Source organism: Mercenaria mercenaria, chromosome 11 (genome assembly GCF_021730395.1).
Source record: "Mercenaria mercenaria strain notata chromosome 11, MADL_Memer_1, whole genome shotgun sequence".
NCBI classification, from domain to species: Eukaryota; Metazoa; Mollusca; class Bivalvia; order Venerida; family Veneridae; genus Mercenaria; species Mercenaria mercenaria.
Window position 1 is genome coordinate 70240573 of NC_069371.1, and position 18583 is coordinate 70259155.

Here is an 18583-nt window from a genome sequence, read left to right on the forward strand (position 1 = left end):
TCCACAAAATGTAAATAATTGTACTTATTTTATTTCCATCATTTGTATACAACTTCAATCCTCGGTTTGTTCAAAGCACATAGCTATTTCCTTACTTTTTTGTATATATTTTCTAGCGCAACACATTCCTCCTATATTATAGCAATAACATGGTAACCGAGGATTTACATTGAAGATTTAAAATGGGGCTTGACTATGACTTTTTATTCTGTAACTTGCTTGCATTTTGTATATGAGTTTGTTCTCCTGTTGTACACCGAGGATAGTTAAAGTGCCATAACTCGTTTATCACATTTAATTTAGACCCTTGTTCTTTTATCACAAATTTAGGTTTCAATTTGAATTAGTACTAGGCTAGGTCAAAATTGGTATTCCATCAATGTCTGTCTCTCCAGGCGGCGGTGGCACTTCGTTTCCCATTTTGACGGTTTATCACTTATATTGCTTTGTTATCTTTGCAGTGCTTTAATGTTTAATTTTGCCTTTTCATGTCATTTTAATAAATGCCCAAAGTTCATTCAAATCAGTTGTGTTTGTGTTTCTTCCTCATCTCCTAACAGGTTCACCTAGCCTGTGACCTTTTCAACTAGACAATCCTACCCTGGACAATATATAAAAACTTTTATAATTTTCGTTTGGACTTAAACACAATGTACTTTGGTATTGTAATATACAATTAAAGGCGTTTGCCTTTATAGGCATGAAATTATGTCAACAACATTTCCGAGTACTGATTTGAAGAAATAGAAATTTGTTAAAAAGTGAGTACATTTACTACAGTACTTCATAAGAATCAATGACAACTTGGTAGCCTTACTATAATATTACTGTTTCAACAAAACAAATAAATTAATAAACACATCTCCAAATTCTGCTTGCTTAAATGGTTATATCAAATACAAACAAAAGAAATTCAAGCAATATAAAAAATGTGGTACATTTGTATATTGCTTTGATATCCTAGATCTGCAGATGAACATTATGTACTTTTTAAATGGCCATTTATTTTAGTTACTAGTATATGCATTTTTTGTTTATTTCAGTATTATTTTGGGTTGTTATATTAAACCATACTACTTGGTGTGTACATTTGCTACCATTTTATGAAATGAGACATTATGGGTAAGTTCACATCGGAGCTCTAGGGAAGGGTAGGCTGTTGTGTAAATGATACTTGCTCCCACCAGTAAAGTAATCGACCAATCAAAAATTGGGCCCTAGAAATATGTAAAACTTTTGTTCCCCTGCACATTGAGCGCTGTCATGAAAAGCAAGGAACCCTACCTCGCCGTGGAGTTTGCAGAGTTCAGCTCTTCAACAGGGAAGGTACAATCGGTGTACTAACATATACCGTTCAAGTTGGTTATCGAGTACAGAGTCGGTCTCTACTCTTTCCTAGAGCTTCGATGTGAACTTATCCGATTTGTAAAGCTAATTCTGAACGGTAAACATGACATAACAATTTCTTGTTATAACGCATTATCGGCATTATTACCGATTTTGGTTTTATCTTGCATATAGAAGGCGTTAACTGTTTACTTCTGAAACTAATGTATGTCGCCGTAAAAATTATACATACAATTGTTGGCTTGACCTAGAATTTCTTCATGTGTTTTTGCATTATAACTCCCTCTTTTTGTCTTATTTTTAAACTATTTTTCGTCTTCAGTATCAGGTATATAAATAATAACCCCCACTTTTAAATCACTATTGCAGAAGTACGGGTGTTTATGCTGAAGCTCTACAGACGATGATCATTGGAGACTTTCTGAAGTTTGGTATTCTTATCTCTATAACAACCATCATATTTTCGGGCACCTTTCTTCTAGTGCTAAAGGGAGAAGATAGTTTGACAAAACACGATGAAACAAGGTATATTTTCGAGAGAATGTTAAATCTTACATACTCAGGCACATCAGATTGTTCTTCTTATATGCAGTAGAGTGAAAATGAACGGTAGTATAAAGGTAACATGTTTTTAAGCTAAATCTAATCTAGAAACCAACCAAAATTGCTTATGTCATTTTTATTGCTAAAAGTCATGAAATGAAAGTTGGTCGTGTAATTTTGTTAGCTTAAAAGTATTGAAACCACTAAAGTTAAGTATTATTTTTATTATTTTGGTAAAATATTTGCATGACTATGCTACTCCAGTATGGAAATCATCAATGTCAGGTGGGTGTTACTTAAAAATATAGCCATACCCTACATGAATGAGTAGTCATAAGACCTTGCTGCTGTTTAAAACCCGGTTCGGGCTCCTTGGGTAAATCCAGATGTGACGGCAGTGATTGGCCAGTGTTTGAATATTCTAATATTATAACCATAATTATAAGGAAGGTTTTCGAGCTATATCGAGCCTCCAGGAATAAAAGATATACCCATAATATGCAATATAGGTCCTGGCAGTTTTAAACAAAGAAGGAAAAAAAGCCATAACAAACTTATTCATTTACATTTTTGACATTCGAAAGACGGGCGGACGCTGTTCAAATTCTGAGGATAAAAAAGCAAGAAACTAAAGATCGAGTAAAAAAGTCATAATTAATAAAAACTTTGTATATATCTGATAGTTTCAATATAATGTTTTAAGCAAAAACAACAGTCATGCACAATTTTGGCTGGTTTTGCAATTTTGAAGTAAAAAAATCACAGTCTCGCGATTTTTAGACAAAAAAAACCCCTCAAACAAACAAAACAAACGATAAACTAGACGTGTATCCATAGAACATTGGTGCCTATACTCATTATCACTGTACGGTTATATATTACTTGATGTTAATGCAAGACACTCTTAGGGTGGCGATATCGGTCATAGAATGATGATGGGGTGGTAAAATACAAAAGGAAAATCAAGAAGAAATTTAAGATAAAGCAACCTTATTTAAAAAAAATGCTTTTGTCTTCGGCGTGGGTAGGTGGAAGTTAATCCAAAATTATACGCTGGGTGCACAACTTCACAAGCTGAATATCATTCCTAAAACGATTTATGACTCTATGCCAAATACTTTCCGAGATACGTACGAGATAAACAACATGAGCATTTCCGAGTACTGATTTGAAGAAATAGAAATTTGTTAAAAAGTGAGTACATTTACTAAAGTACTTCATAAGAATCAATGACAACTTGGTAGCCTTACTTTTATATTACTGAACTACTGTTTCAACAAAGCAAATAAATTAATAAACACATCTCAAAATTCTGCTTGCTTAAATGGTTATATCAAATACAAACAAAAGAAATTCAAGCAATATACAAACTGTGGTACATTTGTATTTTGCTTAGATATCTTAATTCTGCAGATAAACATATGTACTTTTTAAATGGACATTTATTTTATTTACTAGTATATGCATTTTTTGTTTATTTAAATATTATTTAAAAAAAGCAAGATAAATTAAAGTACAAACAATATGTCTCCTTGATGCCACTCTACAAATGCTATAGTTGTATCCAGTAAAGTAGTATATTGCAACACACAACAAAATAGAAGTTCATGACTTAACCATAGTAACTCGCAAAAGACTTGATGGATGTTTTAGACGTCTTAATGCTTAGACGTTGAAATGAAAATTGTCAAATACTATAAAGATGCTTAAGAAATAAATTAAACAGGATATAAAACTTGTATATATCTTTTCACTGAAAGCGTTATTAGGCTCCACTTCCAAGGCTATCGCCTTTTAACATAGCTACATTTCATTGCTTTAAGCACGTAGCCCTTTGAAAATAAAGTCCGAGTGCAAAGTTAAATCGCACAGTAGTCTATTTTAGTTTTCATCAAGCTTCATATATAGATAATGGAGACTACCATTTGTAATGTGTATTACGGGCCCATTTTAGAGAGAAAAGTTACAAGGACTGAGATCTGGGGAATAAGCTGGAAAATTAAATTATCACAACTTCTAACCTTTATCTCTATAAAGCAGAAAAAGTGGAAACTCCATATATCGTGATTACGTTATATTTGTATACCCTGGTGAGCCGATAGGCGAAACTAGTTTGTATTTTTGTAATTAAATACTGTTAGAAAGGCATCGGAAGTCCTTTTATATATATATAAGGCGTGTGAAGTCCTTTTTGTATATGGCGCCGCGAACTTATCTGACGTTACCATTTCTGAAAGTGCGTGCGACTGTTACTTTCAAAATTTCGTCACTATTTTAATTTAAGTGACGTCAAAGACTTGGAACACAACATAATTACGCGCCACACGTTGCTGTAAACGACGATATAAATTTTAATCCTTTGAGATGCACATCGAGCAAGTTTCATGAATTCTAAAGGAAACCGCTTATTTTTGTAGGAGGAAAACTGAGCACTCACTGCCGTCCATTATTTGAAAAATACTCAAATGAATGGCAGATATTTAATTTTAAACTCTATAGCCCTGTCGACGCATTGAAATAACATCTTTTAAAATCATTATTAAAAAAGGTCGCTATTTTCTGGGACAAACGACAAGTTCTAATTCAAACTGGACTATAAAATTACATAATTTCAAATTGATATATTCTGAGTGTTTAAGATAGTTCTGCACGTTTGGATCGAATTTTTTCTACAATGTAGAATTTGATTACACTCTGATTTTTCAAAACTTCAGAATATACCTAGAAAATTCAGCAAATAAAAATGATAGAGTCGTGCGCTTGATTTTGTTTTTGCTAGACTGATTTGAAAAAAATCAGACCTCGCGCAATTTTTCATAATGGAAGTCTATGGGAAAATCATAACTTTCATAACATTTTCGCAAATAGATTTTTTTTCTACAATGTAGAAGTTAAAGAAACCTCCCAGTTTCTCAGTTGTAAATAAACATATGGCCTATAATGTGGTGAAAAAAAATTATAGGTCCAAGTGCTTATTTTTGAGATATTTGACCATGATTAAAGCGAACCGCACTTTTCACGCTAATTTTAAGGTATTATTTTGAATTTTTAACATGTCAGATGTTTTAATATCATATTTAAACTTTAGAAAGACAGTAACAGTGCCATTGTAATAAATTTACTCGTAGGGTGCTAATAATTCATAAAATGATTTTCATTTCCGTACGCCGAATCCAGGCTTTATTCCACGTTTTCCGGATAAACGACGTTACGCCATCACTTCCGGTTTATCAAACGTGCAGAACTACCTTAAATAGCTTCATTCAAACACTACTGTTTCAGCATAACAATAATTTGAACTCCATTCACCATGCTTATAGACAGCTTGCCATCACTTTTTCCCATGACAGTAATTATGCAAATGCGAGGGGTGATGATAGTAGAAATGATAAAAGCCGTTTTGTTATAAAATTAAGGGATTACATGTAGTAAATCTAAATATACAACATATCCTTTATAAACTGGACGAACTTAGGTAATATTTATTAAAACAATGTCCAATTGATATATTAGGATTTGCGAAACATTCTTATCAGATAAAATTGATGACTGAAATTTACATATTAATGGCTACGTCTTTGAGAGAAAAGATCATTTAGTGAAAAAGGGCGGTGGAGTACTAGTTTATATATCGCACAAATTTCCATATATACGACGCTATGATTTAAAGACAGATTTAAAGAAAATATGGAATCCATTTGGATACAAGTAAATTTATGCAGAAACAAACCATTTTTGCTAAACTTTGCATACATACCTCGACTCAGACATGGGCAGATTTGTATGAGTACCAATTCAGTAAAGCAGATCATAATAATTACGAAATTCATGTACGCGGAGATTTCAACATTAAATATAGTCCTGGTAGCAAAATAAATTCAATAACAAAGGTTGGGAATCATTTATTTCAAAATTGGAACTTACTCAGCTCATTAATAATCCGACAAGGATTGGTAAAAATAGTTCGCCAATCATTGATCACATCTTTACCACAACGAAAGATTTAATTACTGACATAATAGTGCCCACATATGCAATCAGTGATCACTACAAAGTGTCATTTACGAGATCAACTAAAAGTAATCATCTGAAAAAGAATAGACATGATACAATAATTTATAGATGTTTCAATAGATTTGACATGTACTTATTTCAAAAAGATTTGGCAAGCTCACCGCTTGAAGCGACTGATACAATAACAAACCCAAATGATGCCTTAGAGTTACTATATAACATATTGAATAACATACTTCTTAAGCATGTACCGATTAAAGAAAAAAGAATTAAGAAGGAAACTCAACCTGACTGGTTCACAGATGAAATAAAAAAGGCAATCAATCTAAGAGATTTTTTTTTTACAAAAGAAAAGACCTCGACAATTACAAAAAGAAGTAACAAAACATTTCACAATAATGCAACAATGAACAACAAAGGCCCAAGTTTACTTTAGGAAATTCTAAAGGATATATTCAATACGGATAAAAATAATCAGGGAATAATCATTCCAAATACACTTGTAACAGAAAACAATTAAGTAATAGATGGAGAACTTGAACACTTTATAAATATTTAAAATATAGAAAAAACTAAATTTGCCAGTGACAATTTTTCAAATTTAAAACATTATCTAGATGAAAAATTATCATTTCACAAATTGATTTCATTACTCCTTTGGAAGTAAAAATATAATATCTAAAATTGATCTTAAAACATCTACTGGCATAGACGGAATAATTGCACTGCGAAAAAAGAGTTAATATACGGGAGTGTACGGGATCCCGTATATTACCCGTATACGGGAAGAAATACGGGAAAGCTAAAATACGGGCGTGTACGGGGCTTGTATATTTAAAAGTCCGTATACTAATAAAATACGTATTTCCGTATACTATGAAATACGGAATTCTTAGTATACGATACTCCGTATATTATTGAAATACGGGAAATTCTAAAAAGGGTTATTCTGATCGTATACAACACCGTATATTCCCGTATATGTCTGGTGTACGGGAATACATAAATCCGTATATTACGAAAATACGGGACTTATATTTCCCGTATATGTTTCATATACAACCCCGTATATTTCCCGTATATTCTGGATATACGGGATATGTATAGTTTGTATATTTTGAAAATACAGGGATTAAATTTCCCGTATATTCTTCGTATACAACTCCGTATTATTCCCGTATATGCCAGAAATACGGGATTTAAATAATTTGTATATTTTGAAAATACGGGACTTATATTTCCCGTATATTCTTTGTATACAACTCCGTATATTTCCCGTATATTCTGGATATACGGGATATGTATAGTTTGTATATTTCGAAAATACAGGGATTAAATTTCCCGTATATTCTTCGTATACAACTCCGTATATTTTCTGTATATGCCGGAAATACGGGATTTAAATAATTTGTATATTTCGAAAATACGGGACGTATATGTCCCGTATATGCTTGGTATACAACTCCGTATATTTCCTGTATATGCCGGAAATACGGGATTTAAATAATTTATATATTTAAAAAATACGGGATGCAATCAATATGTGTAGTGAAAATTATATTCTCCGGCCATTTCAAACGTCAAACGTTTTGCATGTTTTCGAACTTGTACTTTGCTGTATGTGGCGGAAATACGGGATTCAGAAATGTGTATATAATCATACATATATATAGTAATGTTTGGCAAAAATATAAATGATTATAATCTGGTCATTAAAAGGTTAGCGCAATAATTAAATGGAAATTCCGTTTTCCAAGTTTTTGCTAGTGGTATATGACACTTTTAGGCTAAAATTGCAGCAAAGATTCATGGGTTAATGATACATTGCTGTTTTATATACATTATGATAGAGCTTTTGAAAATCTATATATACTTTGAAATGAAATATGCATGTTAGTTGCCTTTATTAAAGCACAAGTGTGACCTTGATCTTGAAGCGAGCAATCCGAAACATGCGCTCTGCACGTCGTCTCGATGATGTTGACATTTATGCTAAGTTTCTTTAAATTCTTCAAGCAGTTCAAGAGTAGTTATAATTACAGAGCGGACGTTAAACAATATCATATAACTTTTGACCTTTATGTATGACCTTAATATTGAAGCGAGCCATTAAAACGTTGTCTCGATATGGTGAACATTTGTGGCAAGATTTCTTCGAAATCCTTGAAGGGTTCAAGAGTTACAGAGCGGTTACAGAAAAGCTAACGGACAGACGGACACCAGCGTCATATCATTACACGCACCCTTCGGGCGTATAAAAATCAACGACATTGATTAATTCATCCTTCCTTCCATGTTTCGAACTTTCTACAATGTACAATATATATTCCTTCGTGTTTTCATAATTTCTACATTCGGTGTATACAGACAAAGAATCCAGTCCCGATATTCACTAAATTTTTCATTCATAATCTATATTAGACTGAAAACGTTTGTCACGGGGTACCGAAGGTAAACTGCGTTAATTATAAAGCTTTATTTAAACGGTCGTACAAATTCCTCCGTGGTGTGCTGGTGAAGATGTTTAGGGGCTTTATATTGCCTAGGCAATCCGGGTTCGATTCCCAACTCATAAATATCTTTTGCTTAGTTTAACATTCTTTTAATAAAAAAGTGTGCAAAGAATAGCTTGTTCTAATGTTCATAATATGACCAATTTTCATTTTTAAAGAAAGATCATATTAGCTAAAATCTGGTGTCAAGGGCCTCTTGTAGTAAACTCATTCAAATGGAAAATCAAGGCATGGAATAATTCATTTTTGTTCTTGTGCGTCCAAAATTGAAAAATAAACATTCGCGGACTATCGCGAATATAAAATCAAAGACCTCAAATAATTCATCCTTTCTTCTTGTATCTTGCATGTTTTTCTTCTTCTTCTTCTTTTTCAGTACAAGCAATTAGGATTGATTAAGCTATCAATTTCTTTCCTTGTCGATACTAATGAAAAATCATTATGAATGATAAGCCATGCAATCAATATATGTAGTGAAAATTATATTCTTCGGCAATTTCAAAGGCCAAACGTTTTGCATGTTTTTGAACGTGTACATGTATGTCAAATGAATGAATGAATGAATGAATGAATGGAAGAAATAGATATATAGCACATATATCTCACGAACTGATAAAAACATTCGCGGGCTAAAACAGGTATAAAATCAAAGACATGAATAAATCCATCATTTCTTCTTGCGCGTTTCCGAATTACTTTTACATTCAATCTAAATATCCGATTGAGAAAAAAATTCATTCATCCTTATTTATTTGTAGTAATAAACACATTCGTGTATCATCGCCGTTGTAAAAATCAAATGCATGCATTAATTACTCTTTCTGCTGCACATTTCTAACGCTCGTGTATACAGTGCAAATAATTACTAGTATAGAAAAAAATAATCAACTAATCCATCCCTGTTTTATACAGTAATAATATAAGACCTTACGTAGAATATAACACCAAAGACGTGTGTTGATACTTTACTTATGAAATTGATTCTAAAATTTAAAAAATAACAACAAGATATAATAAATCAACTACCTCAAAGGAGTTTGTTTTAAGAGAATAGGACAGTTTGAGCGAATTCCTCGATTTTTAAGCGTGATCGCGAAAATATTCTAGTGCCATGACTTCCTACTCGCATTTTTTATTCTTACTCGAATTTCGCAAGATCCTGGTCTTCTACCGTCCGGATAGGTCGTTTTTGTGTTTTTGTTGGATTTAATGTAACATCGATACAATTATTGATCCTATAACGACTTGCCAGCTTTTTTGGTGAAGGAATACAACAGGTGCCCTCCGTGCAATATTTTATCACGAGCTGGCACCTGGGTAGCCCCACCGACCTTCCGTAAGCCAGCTTGATGGCTTCCTCACATGGAGAATTCAACACCCCGAATGAGGCTCGGACCCATCGGGGAGGGGCAAGTTGTTTGAAGTCAGCGATCTAAACCACTCGGCCACTGAGGCCGCATTCGGCTAGGTCGGGCCTTTAAACCAACGTGTAGATAACATGGCATTTTGATTATTAAGAAAGCACATAATTAACCGTAGTCATTCAGTTTAGTTCAATTCAGAGAGCTATAAAATGTATTTTATACTTTTTTGTTTAATTTTAGCTGTTACTTATGAACTATTAAGTGAAATATGTGTTCGTATTTTAAAAATAATTCCGCGGATGCTTCCATGTATACTACGGTTGCATAGCGGGGACATAGGAAACATTTTATTTATCACGTGCGCGCGTGTTAGCTACCACGTGCGAACGTGTTAGCTAACACAAGCGAACGTGATAGCAAACAAGTGCGAACATGTCCCCTCTATGCTACCGTAGTATTCACTGTTCCAAGTTATTTCTCGTGGTTGTAGTTTCCGTTCATGAATATTTCGTATAATTTCGTAAATTGATTTTCAGTGTTCGATCACAAATAGCAATATAAATATTACATATATAACTCTTAATTAATATACTTTTGCATGTGCAGGTAACTAAGTGGACAAGCGGTGTTGCTGCCAATATCAGGGTCGTGGGTTCGAATCCTACCTCTGACCATACCTTTTCCCCCAAATTTTATATGCAAACTTACCAATACCACTTATTTGATCAAACGTATCGTGATATTTATGGTCTATTTACTAAAAGTTATCATATTTACTCGTTGTAACAAAGTAGAATAAATTATTTAAAGTATTTTAAGATTCTTTCACTGGTTGTAGGTGCAGATGGGAATTTCCGGCTTCGAGGGTAACTGTTTAGCCGAGAGCCGGGTATTCCCATCTGCACCTATAACCAGTGACAGAATCTTTTTCTTGCATACCGACATCAAGAAATAATAATAATAATAATAAAATCAATCGAATGGCTTCTTTATAGAACTATTTCTTATAACAGCGTAATTAAACAAAGCGCGGGAAAGCAACGTCCGTAAACAGGAAAGATGTCATGACGTTTCATTGACAAATAACAATGTTTAGTTCCGATTTTGTTTTATCAGTTGCAGCGTAACGTTATGAATTTTTGATAAAATAACGTCCTTTGAATCGAGAAATATATTATCAGGAACCAAGAGGAACTGTCAAGGTATTGGATTTTTATTTCGTTTTTGAAAGAAAATAAAACTACATGAATCATCTCCATATATGTAGTTCGTAATACGTCATTTAAAGCACGAGAGTCATCTTACACCCCGGGGTGTAAGATGGATTTTTCCAGCACCGGTAAAAATACCGGAAATCCCCGTCTGGTATGCAAGAATTACATTTTCTGCTTATTTCATTTGGACAAAAAATAAAAATAACGCATAATCGTACGAGAAAAAAAACAAACTGTTTTTAAAAAGTATTTATGTTATATATAATGTTAATTTAATCTGACTTGTCTCCGTTGATGATAATGTTTTTCTCATACCCTGTCTTTGTCTTGATTTTTCCTAACATACCGTATTCTGCTAAAGGTTTGTTTAACCTTCATTCTATGTCATCTTTCAGTGTGTGCCCCATGTACCAGATTAGTTCTAATAAAATAAAAATACGGGATAGTGCATATACGGGAAAAATCTGGCCAACGTGTATTTTAACAATACTGTTCCGTGTATTTCCCGTATACGAAAAGCAAATTCAGTCTGTATGTGACACAAATACGGGATCTGTATCCTACGTATATCTTGCATATACGGGAAAAACCCTGGCCAGTATATCAACAAAATACAGTTCCGTATATCCCTGTATATCAGATGCAAATAAATTCCGTATATGCCACATGTACGGGATCCGTATATTACGTATACCTTGCATATACGGGACAAGTCCGTAGCCCGTATATCAAAAAATACAGTTCCGTATATGCCCCGTATATGTCAAAAGTACGGGATCCGTATACTTAGTATATCATGCGTATACGGAAAAAAATCCGATGCCCGTATATTTGAAAATACAGGTCCGTATATGTCGCGTATATTAGATGCAGTTGCAGTCCGTATATGTCAAAAATACGGGCTCCTTATACTACGTATATCCGGAATATACAGGCTCGTATACGTGTTCCGTATATTCTAAAATACGACAAGTATACGGGATAAATTTCAAAGACCCTTCTAATACATGGAAATAAAATCTATGTTAAAGCAGAACACTAATAAACACCATTTCTAATTGATTTTTTTTTGAAAACTCGTATATTTAATATATACGGGAAATATACATGTATGTATATTCGGCGTATACGGGATCCCGTATATGCATGACAAATATACGGACTTCCCGTATACTAGATGTTCCGAATACGGGATTGTATACTAGGTCCGTATATTTGTAATATACACCCCGTATACTCCTGTATTTTCGAAATATACGGGACCGTACACTCCCGTATATTGACCCTTTTTTCGCAGTGTTGATACTTGGTTGAAAGATGTTGACATTGGTAAATATGTAGGGTCCGTATTTCCTGATCTTTGAAAAGCATTCGATCTTGTCGACCAAGAAATATCACTACATAAACTAAAGCTTTATCACTTCACAGATAACGCACTGAAATTATTTGAATCATATCTGTCGAAAAGAACTCAGCCAGTTAAAATAAGGAATTTATATTCTAAAAAACTGTTTATAAAGTCTTGAGTTCAACAAGGCTCGATTTTAGGACCTTTACTATTTATCTTATATACAAATGGTATGACACTTATTTCAGACACTTTTAATTTTGACATGTATGCTGACAATTCCACTGTGCATTAATCCGATATTTCAGTTATAGTACAAGCGCTCCAAAATAATCTTAGCCCCATGAACACATGGTGCAAAATTAATAATATGCATGTCATTGCATCCGGAAGAAACAAATGTATGCTTCTAAGTACAAATTACAAATTGAAACAAGCAAGGAATCATGAACTGTTTATCTCAATGTACTGTAAATGTAACAAGTAAAAATATTCTTGGAAACTGTATAGCTAAAAATTTAATGTGGCAGACACAAGTTTGCAATGTTGTGAATAAACTTAACACAAAAGTTGCACTTTTAAAAAGAATTTCGTACTTCTTGGCCGATGAAATGAAGATGTGATATCATAATGTATATATTATATCAAATATGAACTATTGCAGTACTGTATGGGGGCTTGCCTGTAAATCAGATACAGATAAATATATAATATACAAAAGAGGGCAATTCGTGTAATAACGAAATAATGTATCGCCAGTAGCTTGTTCAAAAATCTGAATCTGCTCACTTTTGAAAACAGATGCAATTAGCACATGGCTGTACTGGTTTTTAAATGTGACTAGGGATTTTTCTAGAGCTCTAAAAAGGGCAGGATTATGCTAAGAAGGGGCAGGGTGCATTTTGCGCGTTGCGCGCCTTTGTATAAAAATCAAAAGGTTGATTTCATTGGTTTTGGGTTATAAATGCCTATTCTGTAAGTTACTACATTGTATATTAGGTTGTGCAATACAATCTTTATGCCTCTAAGTCCAACTAAACATTTTATTTTATTTCTAATCAAGAAAACTTGCAAGACAAAGATAATGAATGCAGTCATTAAACAAACATTTATTTATTAATGATAAGCATGTTATATAAACAAACAGGAATAACGTTGTTGTTTTTTTTTCATTCAAATTCATTGCAAGTTTCTTCTAGTGCAAATCTGAGTACATTTCAATAAATGTCATTGTACATTCATCATATTACTGAACATATCGTTGATACTCGTGTAACTTAAATGCGCAGGTTACTGACCCCCGGAACCACCCCCGAATCTTGAGTGCGTAGTATACATGTATACACGGGTATAGACTATTTTCCAACTTCAAGGTAAATTTATTTACGATTTTCGCCATTTCGGTATAGGGAAACTACTCTCCGCGCTAACTGTCTACTCTAAAATCTTAGATTGCCGTTACATGTACGTTCAGTAAAAGAGCGAGTGGGATTTTTTTTCTTAAAAACATTAATTTCAGATTAATTTATTAGTATTTTGATGAAAGAAATATAAAAAAAAAATCATAGATATTATAATACTAATTCAAGATCGAGTATTATCGTCAACCGAGTTCAAACTGTGAACAACAAAACTGATAAAATCTATAAACAGATCCTTTTGAAGCATAGAATGCAACCAAAAACGAATAATAATAGACTCTTTTTGTTTGACTCTGTTTATGAGAGGTAATAAAATGTGCAACACCTCTCACGCTCCGCAGCACCGGCTTAAGTGGAACTCTATAACACATCTATTGAATGATTTCCATGATCCCAAAATTACACCATAGGCGAGCGGTGGACAAGTGGTTATGATGTCCGCCGCTCAATCCAGGGGCCGTGGACTTCCCATATGACACCCGTTCTGGGTTTTCCAGGAAGCAGGTTCGAGAATGATTCAAATTAGCTTTAAGTTTTCAACACAACCGACCTAAAATTAATTAGTAGAAACTAAACTAATGTTCATGAAATGTGCGGTAACGTCAATCAATCGAGAAACATATATACCATATGATGTTGCCTTGGGTACATCCCGGTCCAAAATCACCCCTCTTTATTATAATTTTAGTATAATGTATATAATACGGTTATAAATAGAAATGACGCAGTGGTATCCGAATTGTTAGTTTTATATTTGAAGCTTTTAATGGAACCTCAAGGTATCTTGATGATACTTCAAATGTGGAAAACCAATATTTTTTCAGAAATGGTGAAACTTATTTAAGTTACAGCTTAACAAGGCTAATTCTTTAGATTTAGAAGCGTCATTTTTGGATTTAAATTTAACAATTGTGAATAATAATCTAGAAACGAAAATATAGGATAAAAGAGGTGATTTTAATTTTGAAATTGTCAACTTCCCCCACCTTTATGAAGATGTCCCTCGAGGAACATCATACGGAGTCTACATTTCACAACTTATTGAATAAGAAAATTCTGTCGGGCTATTAAATACTTTCAGAGCGTGCCCGTCGGACTACCTTAAAACCCTATATCGAGTAGCCCGGAAATCAATAATCTAGTCTTCATGTATAACTTTGACAGTTTCACATAACCCGTTTGTTTATCGAGTCGGAGTCATTAATTATCTTACGACCTATTGTCACAGTACTGTCAGTAGGCAAACAACTAATCGTTTTAATCGTCCCCGGAGGCAAATGTTTGTGTGCATACGATTTTTTAGACTGATCCAAAAGCTTTGAAGTTGCTGATCCGTAGTGTTCAAAACAATATGCAAACCAGTCTTAAAATTACGTCATTTTGCCGCCACCTGCCAAAGTGTACTTTCGTTTTCGGTGACCGCAATATTTATCGAGTAGGAATCGGTGATATTTGACTATGAGGGAGTTAAGTGCTTACATCGACTTTATGCTTCTTAATTTAAATACTTGCACAGAATGCAAAAATCAACAATAATTTAGCAAAAATGGACGCGTTCATGTCAGAAACTATACCTGTTTTCGGACAAACATAAATTCGGACACGTAATTACACAGTGCCTAGAAAGAGAGAAACGTAATTTACTCGGCTTTAGCTCTTTTATCAAACTGCTTGCCAATAGATGTTAAGAATAAAAAGACAGAATTATTTGTCGACTTGAAATGATTTTATAAGATAAATTGCAAATAATAAGAAATTTGCAAGTTAAAAAATAATGACTAAAATCTTTTTTTATTGTCATACTTCAATAATCAGCGGGGGAAGAATTCCTTATGTAAAAAAAAGAGAAAAAAATAATGTCAGATGAACTAGTTACTGCTATTTTAGAGAACAAAATCTAAAATCTAGAACAACATATGATTATATGGCTTGAATTAAGAAACCCTATATTAATTTAAGCATTCCATCCCAAACTGTACACTGTAGTATATAAGCACTTAGCAAATAATCCAAAACTGTCTTTGCCGAATAAACTAAAATGATCGGGCTACCAGACAAAAATATTGGTAGCCCAACGCGCTACCAGTAAATTTGCAGATTTCTGACACCCTATTATTCATTTTGCAAGAGCTTGCTCAAAGATTGATGATTTTAATGACAGATATCTTCATATCACCAAGAAATTGTTACAACAGGGTTACCGTTATCATAAGCTACGAAAGCTTTCAGTAAATTTTACTACAGATCGTCGGAACTGTTAGAAAAATACAATACGAACCTAAAAAACACTTTTAAAACTTGGACTTACACACCCGGAATACTATGGAGATGTAGTTTATAAAATTCGGAAAATTATACATAGTCCTTATTTTAATAAAATATTTGTAAAATTGGTTAAAAAGTTTATCAAAAGAGGATACGATGCGATCGTGAAGCACAGTGCATGTTAAGTGATTGACCCCTCTACAGTTAATCGCTACGTTTTCCTATTTGATGGTGCAATGACTAATAAAGTGTAAGACTCCATGATGCTTTTCTCCTAAATTCTAAATACAATGGGTGGAGGGAGCTGATTTTTGTCTTGCAGTTTTCTTAGTCGTGCCCTTAAAAGTTAGGCTCTTGGTGCTTTGACTTCAGACAAGTTCTTGAGTACATTGGTGTAATTATATCTTAGATTTACCTTGATTTTATGTTTTACTTTATTAATCTGTTATTTTTGCGCTAATGTTAGAGCCTTTCTCAGCGGGGATTTTATTTACATTGTGTTGTCTAACATGTTGAAAATAGGGTAAGTGCGAGGTTGGCATGCCCTAAACGCGTTTAAACCCCCAGTTTCGTTTATATAGGTTACTGACTTTCCATGGCGGTGCCTCTATTTTCAACTGGTTTTCTGTCTGTCTTGTATTGTGTGTTGCGTATGTTTTCTTGTTTGTTGTAAGCGTTTTTTCCTCATCATTACTCCCCCTATTGGCCCCTCCTTTTCCCTAGCATTTACGCTACTTTTTGCATCCCCTCCCCCTTTACTTTGAGTTAGTTTTCTTGGCTCCACTTTATTCTGGCTGCCGGAGTCCTAGGGCTGTACACAATTGTTTTTCCTGCTTATATGGATGCGTTTGTGTGATTGTAGGTCTAAAGCGGTGCCCTGCTGTTTTCTTGTGTCTTACTTGTTCGTTTGTCTGTGCTATTTACTTGGATGTGGTTGTGTATTTGATTTTGGTGCATGAGTGTCTGCGATTTGTGGTTTACGTTGTAGAGTGACTGTTATTAAGGAAGGTAGCATTCCCTTTGTATATTCATCCTTGTTCTTCTTTCCCCCTTCCTCCCCCATAACCCTCGCCCCCCGCCATCTTACCACTTCCTCCCCCTCTATCTATATTTGACATAAATTAATATGTACTTGTTAGATATTTGAAGAAACCCGTCTGTAATAAGTTTCCATTACAACTTCTTTTTGGTGACCTGCTTTGCAAATGCGTGGCTCTGAAGCTGTGATTTTGGTGCTCTGTGCTTCCGAGAAATCTACCTATTATCTTTTAAATAACTGGAGCTCATGGGGATAAGTACTAGTAGCATCCACCAATTGAGAAAAATAGGATTAACAATATTAGGAATATCATCTAGGCAGCGTGATGTATTATTGAATACAATGCTAATGTCTATCTGTGTATCTGTAGAAAGGCTCAACATAAATTTTCTTTCTTAACAATATAAAAACAAATATGCGACAACGGCTGCACAATTTGTTATTCCCCGCCGAAGCTGGAGGATATAGTTTGGCATTGTTCTTCCTTCCGTTCGTCCGTCCAAAACCATATCTATAACATGGTTCAGAATTTACAAATGTAAATGAGACACGGTACAAATGATAACTGCTCTAGCGAAATGTCATCCTGCAAGTTTCGATCAGATTGAGTTAGCACTACAAGAGCCATGGCCCTTTGCAAATACATTATGTAGTGTTTTATTTCATTTTTTGTCGATCTGGATTCATTTTTCAGACATAAATGAAAGGATTTCAATAAAACATGGATATATATTATAGTGTTTTTATTCGACTTTTGTCCGTCCAGAACATTGTAAAAATGCGAACTGCTATAGGGCAAGGTAGTCCTACAAGGTTCATTTAGATTGGTTAAGGAAGACAATATTTATGGCCATTTGCAATTATGTTGAGGTCGTTGTTACTGAAAATAGATTTTTTTTCTGCTCGATAACTTTATTATAAATAGGATATTGCACCCATACTTGGAATTTCGAAAGCATGCATGGGAACCATGGTTTAAGATGTATTTTGGGTTGCTTAGGTCAAGAAAAGAAAGTATTTCTCTCATGATAAGTTCAGTTAGGAAAAAGAGGTAAGCAGACACAAACCTTTTGAACAGGTGGCTTTCATTGAGGCCATTTGCTTTGTTTCATTTTAGCTAGCTTTGGTCAGGGTCATTGTTTCTAAATATAAAAAGGTGGCTTTCAATCAATGATCTAGAATGAGTATTTTTTAAAAAAGACTAAAGTTCAATTGCATATAAGTGCTCCTTGCAGGCAATAAATGCTTCTTCAAGGGTAAAACCTTTATCCCTTTCCCTTTCGGCTCAGGATAGGAATACCAATTACTTATCCGAAAACTAAGTTTTGAGTGAGATCTGCGTGGCCGAGTGGTTACGGTCGCTTCTACTTACTAGCAATGGGATGTAGCATTCTCATGTAAGCTAACTACTTGGATTATTGAAGGTCTATAATTCTACCAAGGTCCCCACTGGTACCTGCAATATCGCTCAACTGGAGTTTTAAGATAGAAGTTAAGCTGGATAGTTTTCATAAA

At 33.9% G+C, this 18583-nt stretch overlaps 1 protein-coding gene across 1 annotated transcript in view; it reads left to right on the forward strand.

The window, feature by feature from the left end:
* LOC123531960 (uncharacterized) overlaps positions 1–18583 on the forward strand; it is a 142294-nt gene that overhangs the window by 78579 nt on the left and 45132 nt on the right. Inside the window, exon 12 of the mRNA XM_045313280.2 lies at positions 1717–1872. Coding sequence (XP_045169215.2) covers positions 1717–1872 — 156 coding nt within the window. The remainder of the gene's footprint in view (positions 1–1716; positions 1873–18583) is intronic.